At 35.7% G+C, this 17,109-nt stretch overlaps 1 protein-coding gene and 1 long non-coding RNA gene across 5 annotated transcripts in view; one reads left to right on the forward strand and one right to left on the reverse strand.

Moving 5' to 3' along the window:
- The window catches only part of LOC136848593 (uncharacterized), a 60,795-nt gene extending 57,559 nt beyond the window's left edge, over nucleotides 1-3,236 (forward strand). The window contains exon 3 of the long non-coding RNA XR_010856056.1: nucleotides 3,009-3,236. This is a non-coding gene — a long non-coding RNA (uncharacterized lncRNA). The remainder of the gene's footprint in view (nucleotides 1-3,008) is intronic.
- Nucleotides 1-17,109, reverse strand: part of HPS4 (Hermansky-Pudlak syndrome 4 protein) — a 363,238-nt gene that overhangs the window by 11,663 nt on the left and 334,466 nt on the right. For all 4 annotated transcript variants that reach the window (XM_067120928.1, XM_067120938.1, XM_067120917.1 and 1 more), the window contains 3 exons: nucleotides 12,074-13,130; nucleotides 8,183-8,316; nucleotides 2,331-2,542 (listed from right to left, as the gene is read on the reverse strand). In XM_067120928.1, coding sequence (XP_066977029.1) covers nucleotides 2,331-2,542; nucleotides 8,183-8,316; nucleotides 12,074-13,130 — 1,403 coding nt within the window. The remainder of the gene's footprint in view (nucleotides 1-2,330; nucleotides 2,543-8,182; nucleotides 8,317-12,073; nucleotides 13,131-17,109) is intronic.

The following is a 17,109-nucleotide window of genomic DNA, read 5'->3' on the forward strand; positions in this document are numbered from 1 at the left end:
TTGACAGACGAACAGAGGTTATTTTAACGAGATTATTGGGCACACTCATCTAACCCATCAGTTTATTTTAGCAGCCCTCCAGAGTGTGTTGAAATTACCTGACATTCTGGTCTGCCCCAGATATTTTAACCAGATATTTTCAGGTAAATCCCTGTCTGATATTTTGGGAGATGAAGCAGATATTTCTGCTATCATCTCTATTTTAAAGTGTATTAAAATTTTTAACGATATTTAATTTTATTTAATTTATTACATCACGAGAATTTTAATGACAATTTTTTTTTTTTTTCATATAGCACATCATTCATTAAACTTCATACCCTTATTTATTGGTCACATCACTTCATTTTATTTATTAATCATTTCCTTCATGAATTCAGCTTTAACATAATTTATTTTCTTTCCATTACGGCGCTGAAAAAATATCATACATCCACCCATCCTTGGTGATACAGCATACACAGCTAAATTACCTGACTCTGCATCAATATTTACTGCCGAATTGACAGCCGTAGTCTCTGCTCTAGATTTAGTTTTTCAAATTAGTGACACTAATTTTGTCATATACTCACTTTCTAAAAGCACTTTAGAAGCTATTAAAAAATTTAACAGCTTTCATCCACTAATTCAAAAAGTTTAAGAGTGGCTTTTTCGTATCTATTGTCGCCGTAAATCAGTCTCTTTCTGTTGGGTTCCTTCTCACGTGGGGATTCGCGGAAACGAAATGGCAGATAGGGAAGCGAAAGCTGCTAGTATTTTATCAGAAACCTCTCTCAGAAAAGTGCCTCATACTGACCTAAAAGGTCATATTAGATCTTATGAACATAAGTCAATGGCAAGAAAGGTGGACTTCTCCTCCTCTTGCCAATAATAAAAAATATAGAAATATTAGAGATAATGCCGTGGTCTTCGTCATTCCAGCTTGACAGACGAACAGAGGTTATTTTAACCAGATTAAGGATTGGGCACACTCGTTTAACCCATCAGTTTATTTTAGAAGGAAGCAGCCCTCCGGAGTGTGCTTACTGTGACGAGACACCAACAGTGGAGCACATTCTGGTGGTCTGCCCCAGAAATTTTAACCAAAGAGAAAGATATTTCCAGGGTAAATCCCTCTCTGATATTTTGACAGATGAAGCAGATATTTCTGCTATCATCTCTTTTTTAAAAAAGTGTATAAAAATTTTTAACGATGATTAATTTTTTCCCAACATATATGTGAGCCTTTCAGTCGAGAAACATGCCAAGCGCCATCCTGGGCCAAAGTATTTTTAATTTAATTTATATTATAAAAATGGCACTTGGCATGTTTCTTGACTTAAAGGCTCATATTACATCATACACAATTTTAATGACATTAAATTTTTTACTATGTATATACGACATCATTCATTAAACTTCATATCTATTTATTGGTCACATCACTTCATTTTATATTTATTAATAATTTCATTCACTACATAAATTCAATTACCTCAACATAATTTATTTTCTCTTCATTACGGCGCTGAATGGCCTTTTGGCCCCAGTGCCTGAGCTTTTGCCCTAAATATCATACACCCATCCATCTAACAGATGGCTCAGGAGACGCTAAATACAAAGTAGACACTGTACTCACAGTTGTGACTCCTAACGTGTAACTCATAATGATAAGCATTCATATGAAAATGAAAACTGGACCACGTAGCAATAGAAAAACATCCCACTCAGCGAGGGAAATTTAAGAAAAAACCTGGAAGTGTTATAACTAAAATAATTGTGCTACTATATAAACTGCAGATTTAAGGATGTCACGTGCATTTAAAGAAAAAATTATATAGATAGCGTGCTATAAACATAAAAATGGCAACGTATGAAGGAATCCATTAAGGAAGAACCAATAAATGCTGCAAACAGCACCGTAAACTAAGAATCTGACAGTCAGTTGTTTGTATGGGAAGACATTTATTTCAAGGCCGATACTAGAGCCTTATGTAATTTTTGATTGGCACGAATGGAGGACACATCTTTTTATTACTCTAGAAACAGCAATTAGTCCTTGAAAATCTCACTCATTGTGGCAAAATCCCTGAAAATACAATGTAGTCTCTTATTGCAATAAAACAGTTTTATTATTCTACTGAGAAAGTTAGTGAAAAGAAAAAGAAAGTAGTATTAGAATACAAACTCTGCAGTGAACTTAAAATCTGCGCAATAAAATAACTTCCAAATTCTGTTACTTTGCAAATAACTATATCAAATTTAATAATGTCTATATCAGAACCGTGTATGTAACTTTGGTGTGAAATCTTAACCTAAAGAAAGAAAATAATTTTGAAAATCTCTCTTACCGTAAAGTAACTTCCATAAGACCCTGATGCAACTTGAAGTCTTGATGGGCCATTGAAACTAAAGCTCGGTCTACGGAAGAAGGCATAACTGCGGAGAGGATGTTGTAAGACCACTGCAAGAAAGCGTCACCAGAGTCTCCTACTTCAGACACTTCCATAGCCCTTTCGACTGCTGTCTGCACATCTTGCAACCCAGACAAACCAACACGCCACTGTATAAGAAAATGTTTTTAACGTATTAACAATTTACATGATATACTTCTCTTCCCTGAGGTTTTGTACCTTGACCAAGAAAGCACCTATAATTCAGTGACACAAACTTATCTTTAGATAAATAACACAAGAGTTTGCCTTTAATGTAAATGGTTATAATGAAAAATATGCTGACTAGTAAATTTTGTCATGGGATCTTTTACTGTTTGTTTTGCTGTTCTTGATAGTCTTGAATTCTGAATATATACTTCAATAATTATACACTGAATGTTGCTCCCCTGAGGATGGTCATAATAATTTGGGGATTGTCATTTTGAATCATTAATTTACTTTACTAGATTTTCTTAGCGTGTTCAGATGTTTTGGACACTTTGTCGTGTCTCGTGAATTCAAGTGTACCAGTTTTATTTTCTATTCCCTCATATTTAATAAACAAGTTTTTCTTTAACGTGTCTCTCTTTGCAGGTTGATTTCCTTTTGGAGCCCTACTGGATTTATAGTTTGTAACTCTGTCCATAGGGTTTTCAGCTGAAGTTTTAAAGAAAGAAAGGAAGGTAAAAGAATGGGAGCTGCCATCTGTAAAGTTTTGTGACATTCTTTTTATAAAAGTTATTGCACTTCATTTTAATGTAGAATACATTCTACTGCCAAATCCTCTGGAACTACAGTATTAAAATAAATTTATTTTTTTTATGAATTTTAACGTACTTTTAGATTAGGTTGTGAAATAGCATACCTAGACATGGAAAATAATTCATAGGCAAGAACCTTGTCATATTGAAGCTGCTTAATTTTCATGATTTGCCTTTTGGGCAAAAAAAGAAGAAAAAGAAAGGCAACAAGGCCATGTTCCGTCTTCTCTGGAGACTGCTTTTTGCTCAAGATCTCGGTTATCTTTAGTCTGGTGATGAAGGCTGTTCTAATGACAGATCCCTGGTCTTTGTAATAAATCTAAATATACATATTAAAAGATGTAAGGACTAAACTGTTTAGATCTTCTGTCTTCCTTATTCAGATCTTATCTTAACCTCATTAACTCTCATCTATGTGATATACAGCCTTGCCTCCAAGAACTCCTGATTTGGACATGCACTGATTAAACCATCATCACTCTTCTGAATGCATCATCACTCATCTAAAACTGTCATCGTACAATATCCTTCCCAGCTGGACGTAATTGTATTCATCGAGCTTGCAATGGATGCAGTGTACTTAACACTGACTGAATATGGACTTAACAGGGTTAGCAGTTATTTGGTCTATTGGGTTAAATGATTAATCATTTCAAGCCAAAGGGAGTCCGAGTATCTGCAAGCCAGCTTTCAACACTCAAGGTTACATGGTGTCAGGATTCCAAATTGCCAAGCTGTTTAGTAGTACTTGGGGTGTCATGCAATGTAAATGTTTTGGAATCCTTCTGAGGATTAGAACTGGGCATGCTGATCTGTCTTCCTGATTCCTAGTAGGCTTGCAAACATCCAGGCCTCCATGTTTTCTTCTCTATTATCAAGATTTGCACAAAGCAAATTTAAACTGCTTCTGCTTCAGCAAGTTCTCATGGAGTTGAACCATTTCATTGTACAAAGCTAGCCTGTTGTTTCATCTGAGCCTAAATAATATCTGTCTTCCTTAGCTGAATAACTCAACTTGTTGAGGCTACAGTTGGTGCTAGCGAAACATTCTTTTGTTTGACAAGACATGCCCATTTCATTAGTGCCTATTTCAATGCACCATATGTACTGAAGAAATCTTTGTGTCTTTGGAACTAGTGTCTTTTTTGTGTTCTGTCAGACATTTGGGATCTACCTCTGTCACGGGATGTCATGTGTCTTCCCATCATAGAGAAGTCATTATCATCTACGTGGCATCTCCTGTAACATTATTACAGCATGATATGAGTCTTAAAAACAATGCTTTTGTCACATCATGTTAGTGAATTTCAAAGAACCTGTCTTTACACTGTGAGAGTAAGTGGATATAAATTTTAGTATAATTACGTTCTATTTTCTATGAGTTGTTTAGCACACACCATACTATAATAATCGGTAAGTTGTGTGTTAATAAAAGCAAACGATTAATTTTTGCATACAGTGATAGTGTCAGTGAAGTTAATCCTAATAGTCTTTTAGTTCTCACTGCAAAATAGATGAGAGTAGCCAAAGGAATGGTACACAATTCATTTCTAAAACCACAGATAAAAAAAGATAGTTTTCTTGTGAAGTGGGCTGCAGTAGGGCTTCAGAAAATCCATTCCCTTTTAAGGTTTTAATGAGTTCCATTTTAAATTGCCAATTTCAAAACTGACAATGAACTGAGATGGTCAAAGCTCAGAAAAGAATAAGAATATGATTGGGGCTGGAATAAATAATGACAACCTTTCCATGCTAATATTTTTATGTATACTAAAGGCAACATATCTAAGCCCTGTTTTCAAAATTACGTTCTTTTCTGATAATTTTTTTTGATAAACTATTTGAGGTATAAAATTCTTGTGACACCAACTCACTTATATTGAAAAACAATTCAAATTGTTTTTTCGTACTAATTAGCTAATCTATTCTCCATGGAAAACAAGGATCGTGAAGAAGTATTTATAAAAAATCAAATCAAGTTTTGAGCTCAGTTTGGCAGTTGAGATAAGAGGTCTTGACCCTGCATATGGGATCTCTTACTAGTTTGAGATAAAAAGTCCTTTCAGAACATCTGCCGAGTTTTGAAGGTCTTTGATTGCTTTCTCTCTTCCTTTAAATCTTCAGCTTAAAACCTTATTGACAGAATCATTAGTTTATAAACCCACGAAGGCTCCAAAGAGAAATCAGCCTGCAGACAGAGGAGTTGTAGGAGAAGGGTGGAGGGGGGTGGTAAATAAATAACTATGAGGGAATAGAAAATAAACCTGATACACCTGAAATTAAGATGCCAGTAGAGAGCAGTGACTTTGCTTCTCGCTTACGCATATGGCAAACTATTCCACATTTTAGTTGTAGCCAAGATAAAACTTGCACAATGGGCAGTATTAAAATCTGATACTAGAAAACTACTCACTGTTTGCAAAACCGGCCTGCCTAGTGTTGCGAGCAAAGACAGCTGGGTCAGGTAAAGAATAGTGATGGGGATGTTTGTCATTGTACATTTTATGTAACAAACATAATGAACTCACTTTGCATCTATGCTACAAATCAACATTTAAGAGTTGGCAAAATAAATAATGCTGATAGAACTCTATCAGAGAGTTTGAGATGAGAGTCAGCAACTGAAAACTACACCGGAAAGCAGTACTCCAAACAAGGAAGAAGAAAAGAGTTAAAATTCTTAGATATTCATAGTAGCTTCTTCATGAAACACTCGAAAACATTTCTGCATGATGCCAACTTTTTGAGAAACAGAAGCATTATTACATACATGTGTGTTTCTCAAAAGTCACTTTATCGAAAGTGCCTAAAATCTTTAAAAATCACTGACATTAAAATTGTACTATTTAAATATAAATCAGGATGCAAAGACAAAAGTGTTCTGGTTGGACTAACTACCAACTTTGAGTTTTCGAACGGTTAGGCTTCATGTCCCAAAGTCTACTTCACTCCTGAATAACTGCCAGACCTCTATTCCAGGAACAGCAGCTAGAAGAGTATCTTCATCGGCATATGCAATCAGCTTGCTCGCCAGACCTTGCCACATGAATCATTAAGCAACAACAACTGGTAGTTATTCTGGATTCTATCTAATGGTGAATTTTTTCTGTTGCACTGTGTAACTATCTCAAATGAGAGAGGGTTTTGAGCATCTGCAAGCCAGTACTCAACACACTATTTTACACAGTATTGCTAAGAATGTACAGATTGCTGTTAACATTACTTGGTATGCTATATAATATGATGTGAAATGTTTTGAAAATACACCAACTGGAATTCTTCCACTGATTGGAAATGGGTATGTTGAACTCTCCCCTCATTTACTAATTAGTTGCAAACACTAATAAAACAGGTTTCCTAACCTAAATCAATTTGTGTCATTTCATAAAGTGAGCCATTTGTTGGTGTCTAACGTCTTTCATCGGAGCCTAAATAATATTTTTCATCCTATAACTGGAGAACTCGGCATGTTACACTTTGTAAGTAGTGAAACATTTGTTGTGTAACAAGACTTGCCCATTCCATTAGTTCCTATTCTGACATACCAGATGTGCTTAACGAATCTTTGTGTCTCTGGAATTCGTCCTCTAATATGGTCTATCATATTTTTGAGATCTGTCTGTCATAGCATGTCACTGTGTGCCTGTCCCTGTCATGGATATGCCACTGTGAACTGCATGGGAACTCCATTTCTAAAGAACCCATGTCACTGTCACAGCGAGATACGAGTGTTAGAAAACTGTAATCATGTCACTATTAGTGAGTTTCAAGAAACCTCTCTTCATCACAGTATGGCAGAGTCTTTGGAACCTGTACCTCTCTCATACTTATTGACGTGTCTTGTGTGAGTAGAGTGGGTCATACTGAAATCCCATAAATCATTAATATTTAAGGTAAAGTTAACTTTTCTAGTTGCCTATTATTATGGGTTTAACCAGCTATCTATCTCGAGTTGTTTAGTATAAATAAATAGTTAGTGACTTTTGAGTTTTGAGTTTATAAAAACGTACCCTACAGTTTTTGCAATCACATCGGACAAAATATTACACGAATTGTTGATTTCAATATTATGGTAATATTTTAAGTAAAAAGAGCAGTAGTAAAATCTCTTTCGTTGGTTTCGGTACATAGGGGAACTGATGGTCAGTCCTCTAAGTGTGCTGAAAAGTCAAATGAAGATTTATGTAAAATATTGCTCGTAATTATCTAGGAGTAATACTCCCTATGCAAAATTTTTTAGACATTAATCAAAGGGACTTTATTATCGTGATTAGTTACCTAGGTTTTCACAAACAGAATTCTTACAAAACCCCCTTATGGAGTCAGGATGTTCTTACAAGACTTTGAACAATATTAAAAAAAAAAAAAAATAGCAGGCTCTGTCCAAAGAATATCCAGATAATACGAATGAATTATTAGCTCATTTGACCTAGAAATCTTATTACTGGAAATACAAGTTAAGACAGTTTCTGAGAACTAAAGACAAATACTCTTAAAAGACCTCTATAAGAGAATATCTAGATGTTGCATGTATATACAAAAGGCCAAACATAATCATCACACAATCTATAGTACTTCCCAAACCATTTCCCACAGCTTTCGTCTTAATGCTGAATAAAATATCTGGAAAAGCCATCCTCCAGGGCACAATAAAAAAGGTGTGGTATGCTCAAATCAACTGCCATATTTTTTTTTTAACTCTCCCTTCTTTTTCTGTTGTGCTATTCTACAGCATTTCCGGGTACCAACTTTTGAACATTCCACTCCATTAATGAACACAAGCTAATTTAAAAATACCAGTTGGTAAGACCTTTATTTCCACTACAATAACTGATAAATGCCAAATACATTAGTTTTGCTACATATTACATTACCCTTGTTAATATACAGAAACCCAGGTACCAATGAGAACGAGAAAACTATCTACTGTAAAAGAAGGTAGTATGTTCCATCATTAAGTAGCATCAAATCTTTTGCTGTTAATACATTCAAGAATATGTATCTTACCAAGGCATAGATAAGCTTAGGATCAGCAGCAGTCCTGCATGTAATAAGAAGGTGAAGAATGCAATCTGAATGCTTCTGAGTATACAGCGTTAACACTTCCCAGCCTTCTGCGGATGCTATGGCCTCATGTTGACCTGCAATAAGTGGAAAATAAAAGAAAAATTATCCTAAACCTCAATTCATTTTACTCAGTATTTTCGAGAAGCGAAGTTATCTATTTTTTCCTAGGTATTGTTTTGAGGTAGCAACATATCTCCAGTTTCATAACGCTCATGAAATAACATTTGCTGACTGACTTGTGTTTTTCATCATTCCAGTTAGAAATGTTCAAGCTTTTCTCATTTTTCAGCCACCAACCACATAGTTGTACATTTGTATCTCATCCCAAAACTACCTTACTGATTTTTTTTTTCGAAAGGTGAGGTTTGCATTAACATTAATTAGCACATCTTTTCAAAGACACTTGAACCTCAAAATTTAAAGGACTCCTCTAAACTTTGCTCTCTCATTCTAATCAGGAATCATTTGTCCTGTTTCTGTTCTTAGATGTGATAAAACACTACCAATTGACTGGAAAGAGGGTGTAGCTGTACATTATCTATTCTGAAAACACTTCATCCAGATTACAGTTTGGTAATAACAAATTTACCCTAATTCTCACTCCACTACCTTCAGTGTTGTACGGAATAAATTAAATGCCACTCTATGAATTATATATTTCGTAGAGGCGAATCAAATTTGGCTTCATGTGCCTCAAACATCTTCAGAACTCAGGCATATTTGGCTCTCATCCTTTCTGTAACTTATTTCTCACCTATTTAAGTCATTTATTGCTGCTTTGCAAACAGCCCTATCACTCACTCACTATTTCGTCTTCTCTAGCTACTCTGTTCTTAAAAAAAATGCCAAAGTTTTCAGAAACGGGCAAAATTTATGTAAGTGATGGCACCTTACCTTCACTTTATATCTTGCATTACTCGGCAACCTGTAGATTTTACACTTAAATCTTTTAAATGTATCCATTGTTCATTAATATATCTTTTTAATTTTCTATTCTGTGATAATATACTACATGGTTGTGCATACTTAGTGAGGTAAAATTGCTTCACACATCGGATCATTCTTTCTCAGGAATACTGAGATAACTGACATTTTTTCACACACTTCTGTGGTCTAGCATCCAAACTTCCATCTTACAGCTGGACTCCTTTTCTCTATGAAATTATTTCAGTTTTGTAACCTAATAACTCTGTATCTATATTAGTTGATAATACATAAGACAAGGATATATAGTTGAGAAAGAGGTAATGGGTCAATTTTAACAAATTATATGCTTACTTATTTAATTTTTTATTACCTTTTTCCCGCATTTAAAATATTTTTTCGCCTTAGTAAAGTGTTTCGAAAAGTGGTTTTTAGAGAAAATTTTCTTGACACAACACTATGACTTCAAGTATATTATTACCTCTCAATGACTTCAGTGCTAAACAGAGGTACTGCTGTAGCTCAGTTGACCATGGCAGGAGTACTAAGGATTTTGTCAACTTTCTAGTTGCCTCTTTCCAATGAGGATTTAGTTCTAAAAGATTTCCTTGCCACATTTTATATCAGTATCTGATTTCATTCACATCTCTGGCCAGCATACCACAACGATGGACATCTTTGTTATTCAGCTTATTCCAAGTACCCCTAATGAAATCACTGAATAGCTAAAGTCAGGGCCTTAATGGAAAACTAGAAAGTGTTTGCATAGATATAACATGTCTAAATCAAACACTAAATTCCCTCCTATCAAGAAATATCTTGAAATTTAAATATCCATACAAATTTTATCTTATCCTGTCCTACAGGGAGTATTGCAATTTGGGAACAGGTTGCAATGTATGTTACCGCCTCTAGCTGAATTACTAGAGCTTTACTGAAAGTCTGTGAAACAAGTTTCAAATGTTTTAAAAACTATTATATATGATCTAAAGCTTATACTACAAGAAATAAGTAATTCTCATCTTTGGTGAATCGCATTTAAATTTTCTTGTCCTTGGCCCTAGCACATCTACTATCCCTTCATTATTCGACTGTTATTATACATTCTTCTTCCTGATATCCGGCAGTCTGAATCATTTTCATCCAGATTTACTTCCTGCTTAAAAGACATTGAAAAGATGACAGTTACTTGGAAAACACCTACACGGGCGCTTCCTAATATTTTTTATATTACTGCTTGTATTTGTGTCTCCAGACGAACCATTTTAATCCTGTTTCTATTGTAAATTGGTTTCATTAAGCTCAGTTTTATAATTTCTTGGACCTTTGTGGTACTGAGCTCCAATAACCTTGACAAGAAGATATATGCTTACAGATGCAGTTACACTCGCTATAGTTATTTCCGCTTCTTTTATGGAATAACGAGGTGCTTGCTGAGATCTGAAGCAAATCAGTTGAGTAGCTTAATCGGTTGTGTATAAAACTTAACTCAACCAATGCTAAAACTATTGACTAACCATTCTTGTACTGCGACATGATTGAATACTTCAGGATATTTCACTATACGTGGTATTAATTGACTTCTAAACTAATATTTTGCAGTTTTCTTATAATCCAGACTTTACTGATTGATCATTGAGTACCATGATACCATACCTAAGCTGGGTATTCTTTGAAAGGGTTCTATAAAACTATTAATTGACCAATTTCTTTCTATGCTCCCAAGACATTCGTGCCACAACAGTAATAAAGTATTAAAGTGGCCAAAGTATCTAACAAAACCTAAAGGTACCTTTAACATTATCTCCAGCACCGTATTTTTTTTTTGCTGGATCCTAGAGTCTTCATCTTCTAGATAAAACAGTCCTGAGAGTCTCTTTCGTTTTCCCCAAAAATTAGGATTTAGATAATTGACAGAACATAATCACATAATCCCGTTAGGCAATGTTTTAAATAAAAATGGCAATTCGCTCTCTGCTTTTACCCTTAGGTAACTCTTGAATTAGTGAGTGGTACTCATTTTGCACTCCACCAGTATCTACATTCTGTAAAACAAAGCAATTGTACTTCTGTCAGAGTTGCTGGTGTAGGTACTCTAAAGTTTATGAGACTTTCGCTGCTATTCTGGAGCGCCATGCACTAAGCCTCAGTTTTTTTTTTTTATATGCCGATTTATCTATCTCTATTTATTTATCATTCTCTTGTGTACTTCCAACACTTCCTCTCACTCTGTATTTTTCTCTCAATATAGGGAAGTTTGGTGAATATGGTAATGGTCTTTTTGACCTGTTCCATATGGAATTTGAGCCCATTTTGAACAATTTCACTGAAAAAATAATAATAATAATAATAATAATAATAATAATAATAATAATAATAATAATAATAATAATAATAATAATAATAATAATTCTCACAATCAAAAGAATCTAAAAATAACTGCCTTTAAGAATACAATTTTAGTTCATGATATAATCCTTAATTTACAGTTAAAAAATGCAAAATTACTGTTTTGAATCTCACAAGAAATTACACTTTCATTATTGGTAAATATGCAAAATGCAAGAAGCTAGAATGCTCTCGAAGTTTCATAAATAAATATTATAAATGTTTCTACAGACTGTTTAACAAGTTTTTTCTTCCTGCAATTCTAAGAATGAATCATACAGATCCAAGTTATCCACTGCTTATTATGTATTATAACAGTACTAATGTACTGATTAAGATTTTACAGTTTATGCAACCTTATATGTGCAATGACGTCTGAATCTGCTATGAGAATTTTGCTTTTTATAAGACGTGAACTGAACCAATTTATATATCAGAAATGATCCAAGAATGAAAGGCTAGATGAATATTTTCAGATCATATAAGAACTCCAAAAACTATATTTCTTACAATACTCACCAGATTCTGTCAGATGACTGTCAGCGGAGAAGGTTTCCTGCCTGAAATTCTCTTCCTCATCTGCCCTCGTCGTCAGTTCCATGAGACCTCGTACAGCTTCAGCTAACTGGCGGTCTCCATTTTCTTTGGTTTCCAGGTATGTGCTTAAATCTAAAACACTGATTTCAGACTCCTCACTCCTTGAAGTGTCTGACTCATCTTTGTAGTCCAATGCTTGAGACTTTAAGTTGGACATATTATCATTGGGACTTTCTTTGTTATTGGAATCACTGTCCTTAGAAAGGTTCCCATTTATCTCCCTCATGATCTTTGGCTCATCATTACTTAACCCGTCAATTTCTATCTCCGGACTGGGTCTGTTTATTTTATCAGGAGCAAACTGCAAGTTCAACTTATTTTTCGTATTCTTAATGTTGAGCTCACTGTCAGACTGTACGCCATCCTCAAATCCGCTTTCACTTTTTTCAGACTCATAGCCTAACTTGGTGGATGTGTCCCCGGCATTAGTCATCAGTTTATTATTTGGTTGGTTTTTCTTGTCATTAGTTAAACGAGAAATATCTGGCACCCCGAAATTCGAACTTCGTTTAGAAGATGAGCTGACAACCCCGTTATTAACTGAATCGTGGTTCCTTGAAAGACCATTTCTCCCTCCAGGTAACCTTCGAGGGGATGAATGGGTGGAGGCAGGAGGGCGGGGCTTCCTCCCTGTGAGAACCTTATACCTTAGGTCAGGAGAATTACTCCCAACATCTGGAAGAGTTGCAGTAACTCGGATCTTTCTGGGTGATCCGGGCAAACTCTGTGATGATCTGGCATCTAGCTCTGAGCATCCATTGATTCTAGCCAAAAGGCTGGGTCCCCTTAGGGGATTTTGAGTGTGCTTTTGTGTTTCACTGGGACTTGGACATATCTCTTCTGTAGCCTCCATCGCAGTGGGTAATGTGGAAGGGTAGGAATGGAGGGACTGTCTGGAATGGAGGACGGAGCGGAATGAAGTCAGATCCATTGACGATACTTCGCCATGAAGGCTGCGGTCACCACGTCGAGGCATCGACTGAAAAGAATAAAGATCTTATTCTTCCATTCCAACACAATTAAGACGTGATTAATCTAACTGACACAAACCTCTGAGGACGTTTTTCTTTATTTAAAGCATAAAAATTGTCTTATAAAAATTGCTGAAAATATACAGAGAATTGAAAAAGCATGCATACAAAAAGTATCTCATCAAGAATTATACTGTAGTCGGCTCCTTTTATAAAATCGTTCATTATTAGCATTATCATGCGAGATATATCCTAAACTATTCAAAACGTTTGGTACAGACGAAGTTTAATGTCGTACCATGATGACCTTAAAAAAGTTTTGCGTGTATATGTATATGTATATATATATATATATATATATATATATATATATATATATATATATATATATATATATATATATATATATATATATATAATTGTGCGTGTGTAACTGATTCACGAAGATATGGAACGTGATGAATGTATAAATAAGGCAAATGCCACATAGGAAAAATGAAACAATGGAGTGGTTGCTAGGCCTTTCGACACACGGTCCTTTACTAGCAGACTGATGAAAAATATAAAAGTAAGGTGACAAGAGAACTCGTATAACTGACAGGATATCTGTATGTCTTCTGTCAATTATAAGAGCTCTCTTATACCTTACTTTTATTCTTCACTAGTCTGCTAGTACAGGACTGTGTTGAAAGGGCTAGCAACCACTCCGCTGTTTCACTTTTCCTTTGTCTCTCTTTTGTCTCTCTATACTATTTATACATATTTGTGGCACACACATATATATATATATATATATATATATATATATATATATATATATATATATATATATATATATATATATATGTATCGAGTGAATAGAGAAAATGTATTTTTCAGTAGAAATATCCTATTTCCATTTGGGTCAGTACGGAGGACTGTAACGCAATAAATTTCAGTCTGTCAAAACAAGTCTCCAACCATATCGTCAAGAACACACCGGCACTAACGAGGCGCTAAGAGAAATTGCATCTGGCCGTGCCTTCAGAATCCACGAGGGTCCTACGAAGGAACCTTATGGTTAGTAAAAGTGTGGGAAAAACCTCAACCCCCTTGACTTCGAGGATAGCCAAGGAAATAAGCCACGCCCACAGGTCAAGCCTAGATGTTTTGGCCAATCAAATGCCATCAGTGCCAGAGACCTAGGAAATCCTACAAGGACCAAATACCCAATAATCAACAGGAATTCCTTAAAACACACCTCCAAAAGTTGGAATGAAGCAAGTGGAGGGAGGTGCCTCCAGAAAAGCAGTACCTGCCCAGAATATGACGTCATGGTTGACACAAGGGAAAATGGGAGATATAAGGACAGGCATACAGGAAAGGAGACAGAAAAAAAGGTGGGAGAGAAAAAAGAGAGACAGAGAAAAGTCGCGGAGAGAAAGGAGAGAGACAGAGAGAAAAGCCGCAGAGTGGGAAGATAGAGAGAGAGAACTATTCCGAAGTGTGGCAAGCAGAAAAGACAGAAAGAAAGTGTTCTAGTGAAGAAAGACTCTCTCAAACAATAGTCATCGTAATCTAATTCGTTAAGTCTCTCGAAACCATTATTTCAAAGTCTCGAAACCATTATTTTAAAGTCTCGAACCATTAAGAAACAGTTAAGAACTATATAGGTGGAACTGTAAGACAAAAATCACAAATAAAGAAGAAACGGGAACAATTAATCATTTTCCCCTTAAACTCGGTAATTTACAATTTAATAACTGTTTTAAAGAGCCACTTGTTCCTACTTACAATAATTACCACACGCCCTACGCCGGACGCGCTTACCTTAGTGTTGGGCCCTTTGAAGGAAAGAAACGGGGTCCGACAACAGCTGGTGGCAGCGGTGGGATAACGAGAACAGTGGGATAACAAGAGCTAAGTGAGAAAAAAAAAAAAAAAAAGCTGCAGCCGATGGCGATCGGTGAGATTACAACAGCTAAGTGAGATACCCGCGGGTGTACATGTAGTGATCACGAACAGTTGGCGAAACAGTGAATGAGATAAACAATTGAAAATAGAATAAACAAGTGATCAAAGAAAAACACCAAAGACAAAACATAACATACGCCACTCTACCAAAGAAGAAATAAAATACGCCCCACGCAAACACACACAACGCTACGACCAAGCAGAAGACTACGCCCCAGAGAGAGAGATGATTCCCGTGACCGAGTGAGAGCCAGATCCCCAGCCAAGGCGCAGTGACGGAAGGACGCTGAAGAAGAAGGCGAAGAAGAAGGCGAACGAACAACAACCCTTGGATGAAAGCCTACGAATAACGAAATCAAGCTGCCGAGAGAATACGCGCAGAAAGACGAGAAAAACGACTCACAGTAAGAATGTCTTACGGTCACACACACACGTAAAATTTTTTTCTTTGAGTTAGAAACACACAAAATTAAGTCGACTAAGAACACTTGTATTGATATTCATTTGAAAACACAAAACTCATACGTAAATTAAATAGACTTGGCAACAAGAGTTTTTTTTCTCTTTCTTTAAACTAAGCACCTATCGATCTTTTTACTAAGTTTTATACAACATTTGGTATTACTAAACTTTATTTAACGTTTGGCATGACTAACCCATAATTTCGGTATTTTATTTGTGTCATTCTACGGTTATTTTAAGCATTTAATTTCTTATGTAACATTCATTAGCTGAATTTTATATTTTTTTTCGATCGAGAAATCTCAACTTGTTTTTGTTCGCTTAAAGGTGTTCAGAATCATAAGTTTTTCGAAGATTATTTTTCTTTAATTTTTTTTTGAAGCGAGTGATAATTTCTTTATTTGTTTTACCAGCACTGTCAAGGATAATTGGAAGTTAAAGGATTTTTTTTGTTTAACACCGCCAATCGGTAATTTAGAATTTCGAGGAAATTTTAGTGATTGATTTACTTTAAGTAAGATAGAAGTGTTTATCACCTTTTGTGATTTTTTTATTTTAAGAACTGGTTGACTTTATTGGCTTTTTATTACTGCCATTATACTCATTGGTTAAGAAGGTGTTGGTCATTAGTGAATAAATGCCCAGGAGGAGATCAGCACAAACTAATAGTGTAAGAACTCCTGTTTACACAAGAAGTCAAACCAATAATTTAACTATGGATAGGGAACACACTCAACTAGCCCAGTCTCTGCCGCTGTAGGTACACATAAAGACATGCAATTAACCATATAGCCAAATTTTTGCGGAAGGAAAAGAAGGTCCAGGGTGCCTGTAACTTAGAAAACTGGATAGAGCAGGTAGGCATACATCTTAATAACATAATAGGCACAGATAGCGAAAAACTCAGTGAAGGGAAGAGTTATCTGGATCTGGAAGCAGGGAGACTTAGAACGATATGTCCATTCTGAGACATATCAGAGATTAAGAATTGGGAAGAAATGAAACAGTTCTTTAGGAAGGTATATTCCACAGTAGGCGAGACAGATCCCGTTATCAGCCTTGCAAGAGGATAGCACACTGTTATAAGGCAGACAAAAGAAGCTACCAAGGGATGAGTTCCCAGCTATACAACAATATGAATGAATGGGGTCACTTAGTCACATCCACTAAATGGGCAGAGACAGATAAAATGTCAGTAGCTGATGTCAAAACCATTATTAGGTTAGCATTCATGATTGGAAGTTTGCCAGCCGAAGCTATTGGAAGGATGACCGAAAGTGGGAGCTTCAGATGACATAGCTGAGATCGAAGAGGAAGTAGCAAGAATCTTAGGTAGAAATCACGAAGAGGAACCCCGTATACAGACCTTTAGTCACCATAGGACAAGAAGAAAGAGGACAAAATAGTTCTAGGAATCAGATAGAATCAGAATTAGGACGTTAGGTAATGCATCTCAGGGGGCTTTCAACAGTCACGTGTTATAACTGTCAGAAGAAGGGACATTATGCCGGTGACTGTCGAGGATCTTACTGCCCTTTCCATAAGAGAGCCGGGGCATAGCGCTCGAGATTG

Source organism: Macrobrachium rosenbergii, chromosome 2 (assembly GCF_040412425.1).
Source record: "Macrobrachium rosenbergii isolate ZJJX-2024 chromosome 2, ASM4041242v1, whole genome shotgun sequence".
NCBI classification, from domain to species: domain Eukaryota; kingdom Metazoa; phylum Arthropoda; class Malacostraca; order Decapoda; family Palaemonidae; genus Macrobrachium; species Macrobrachium rosenbergii.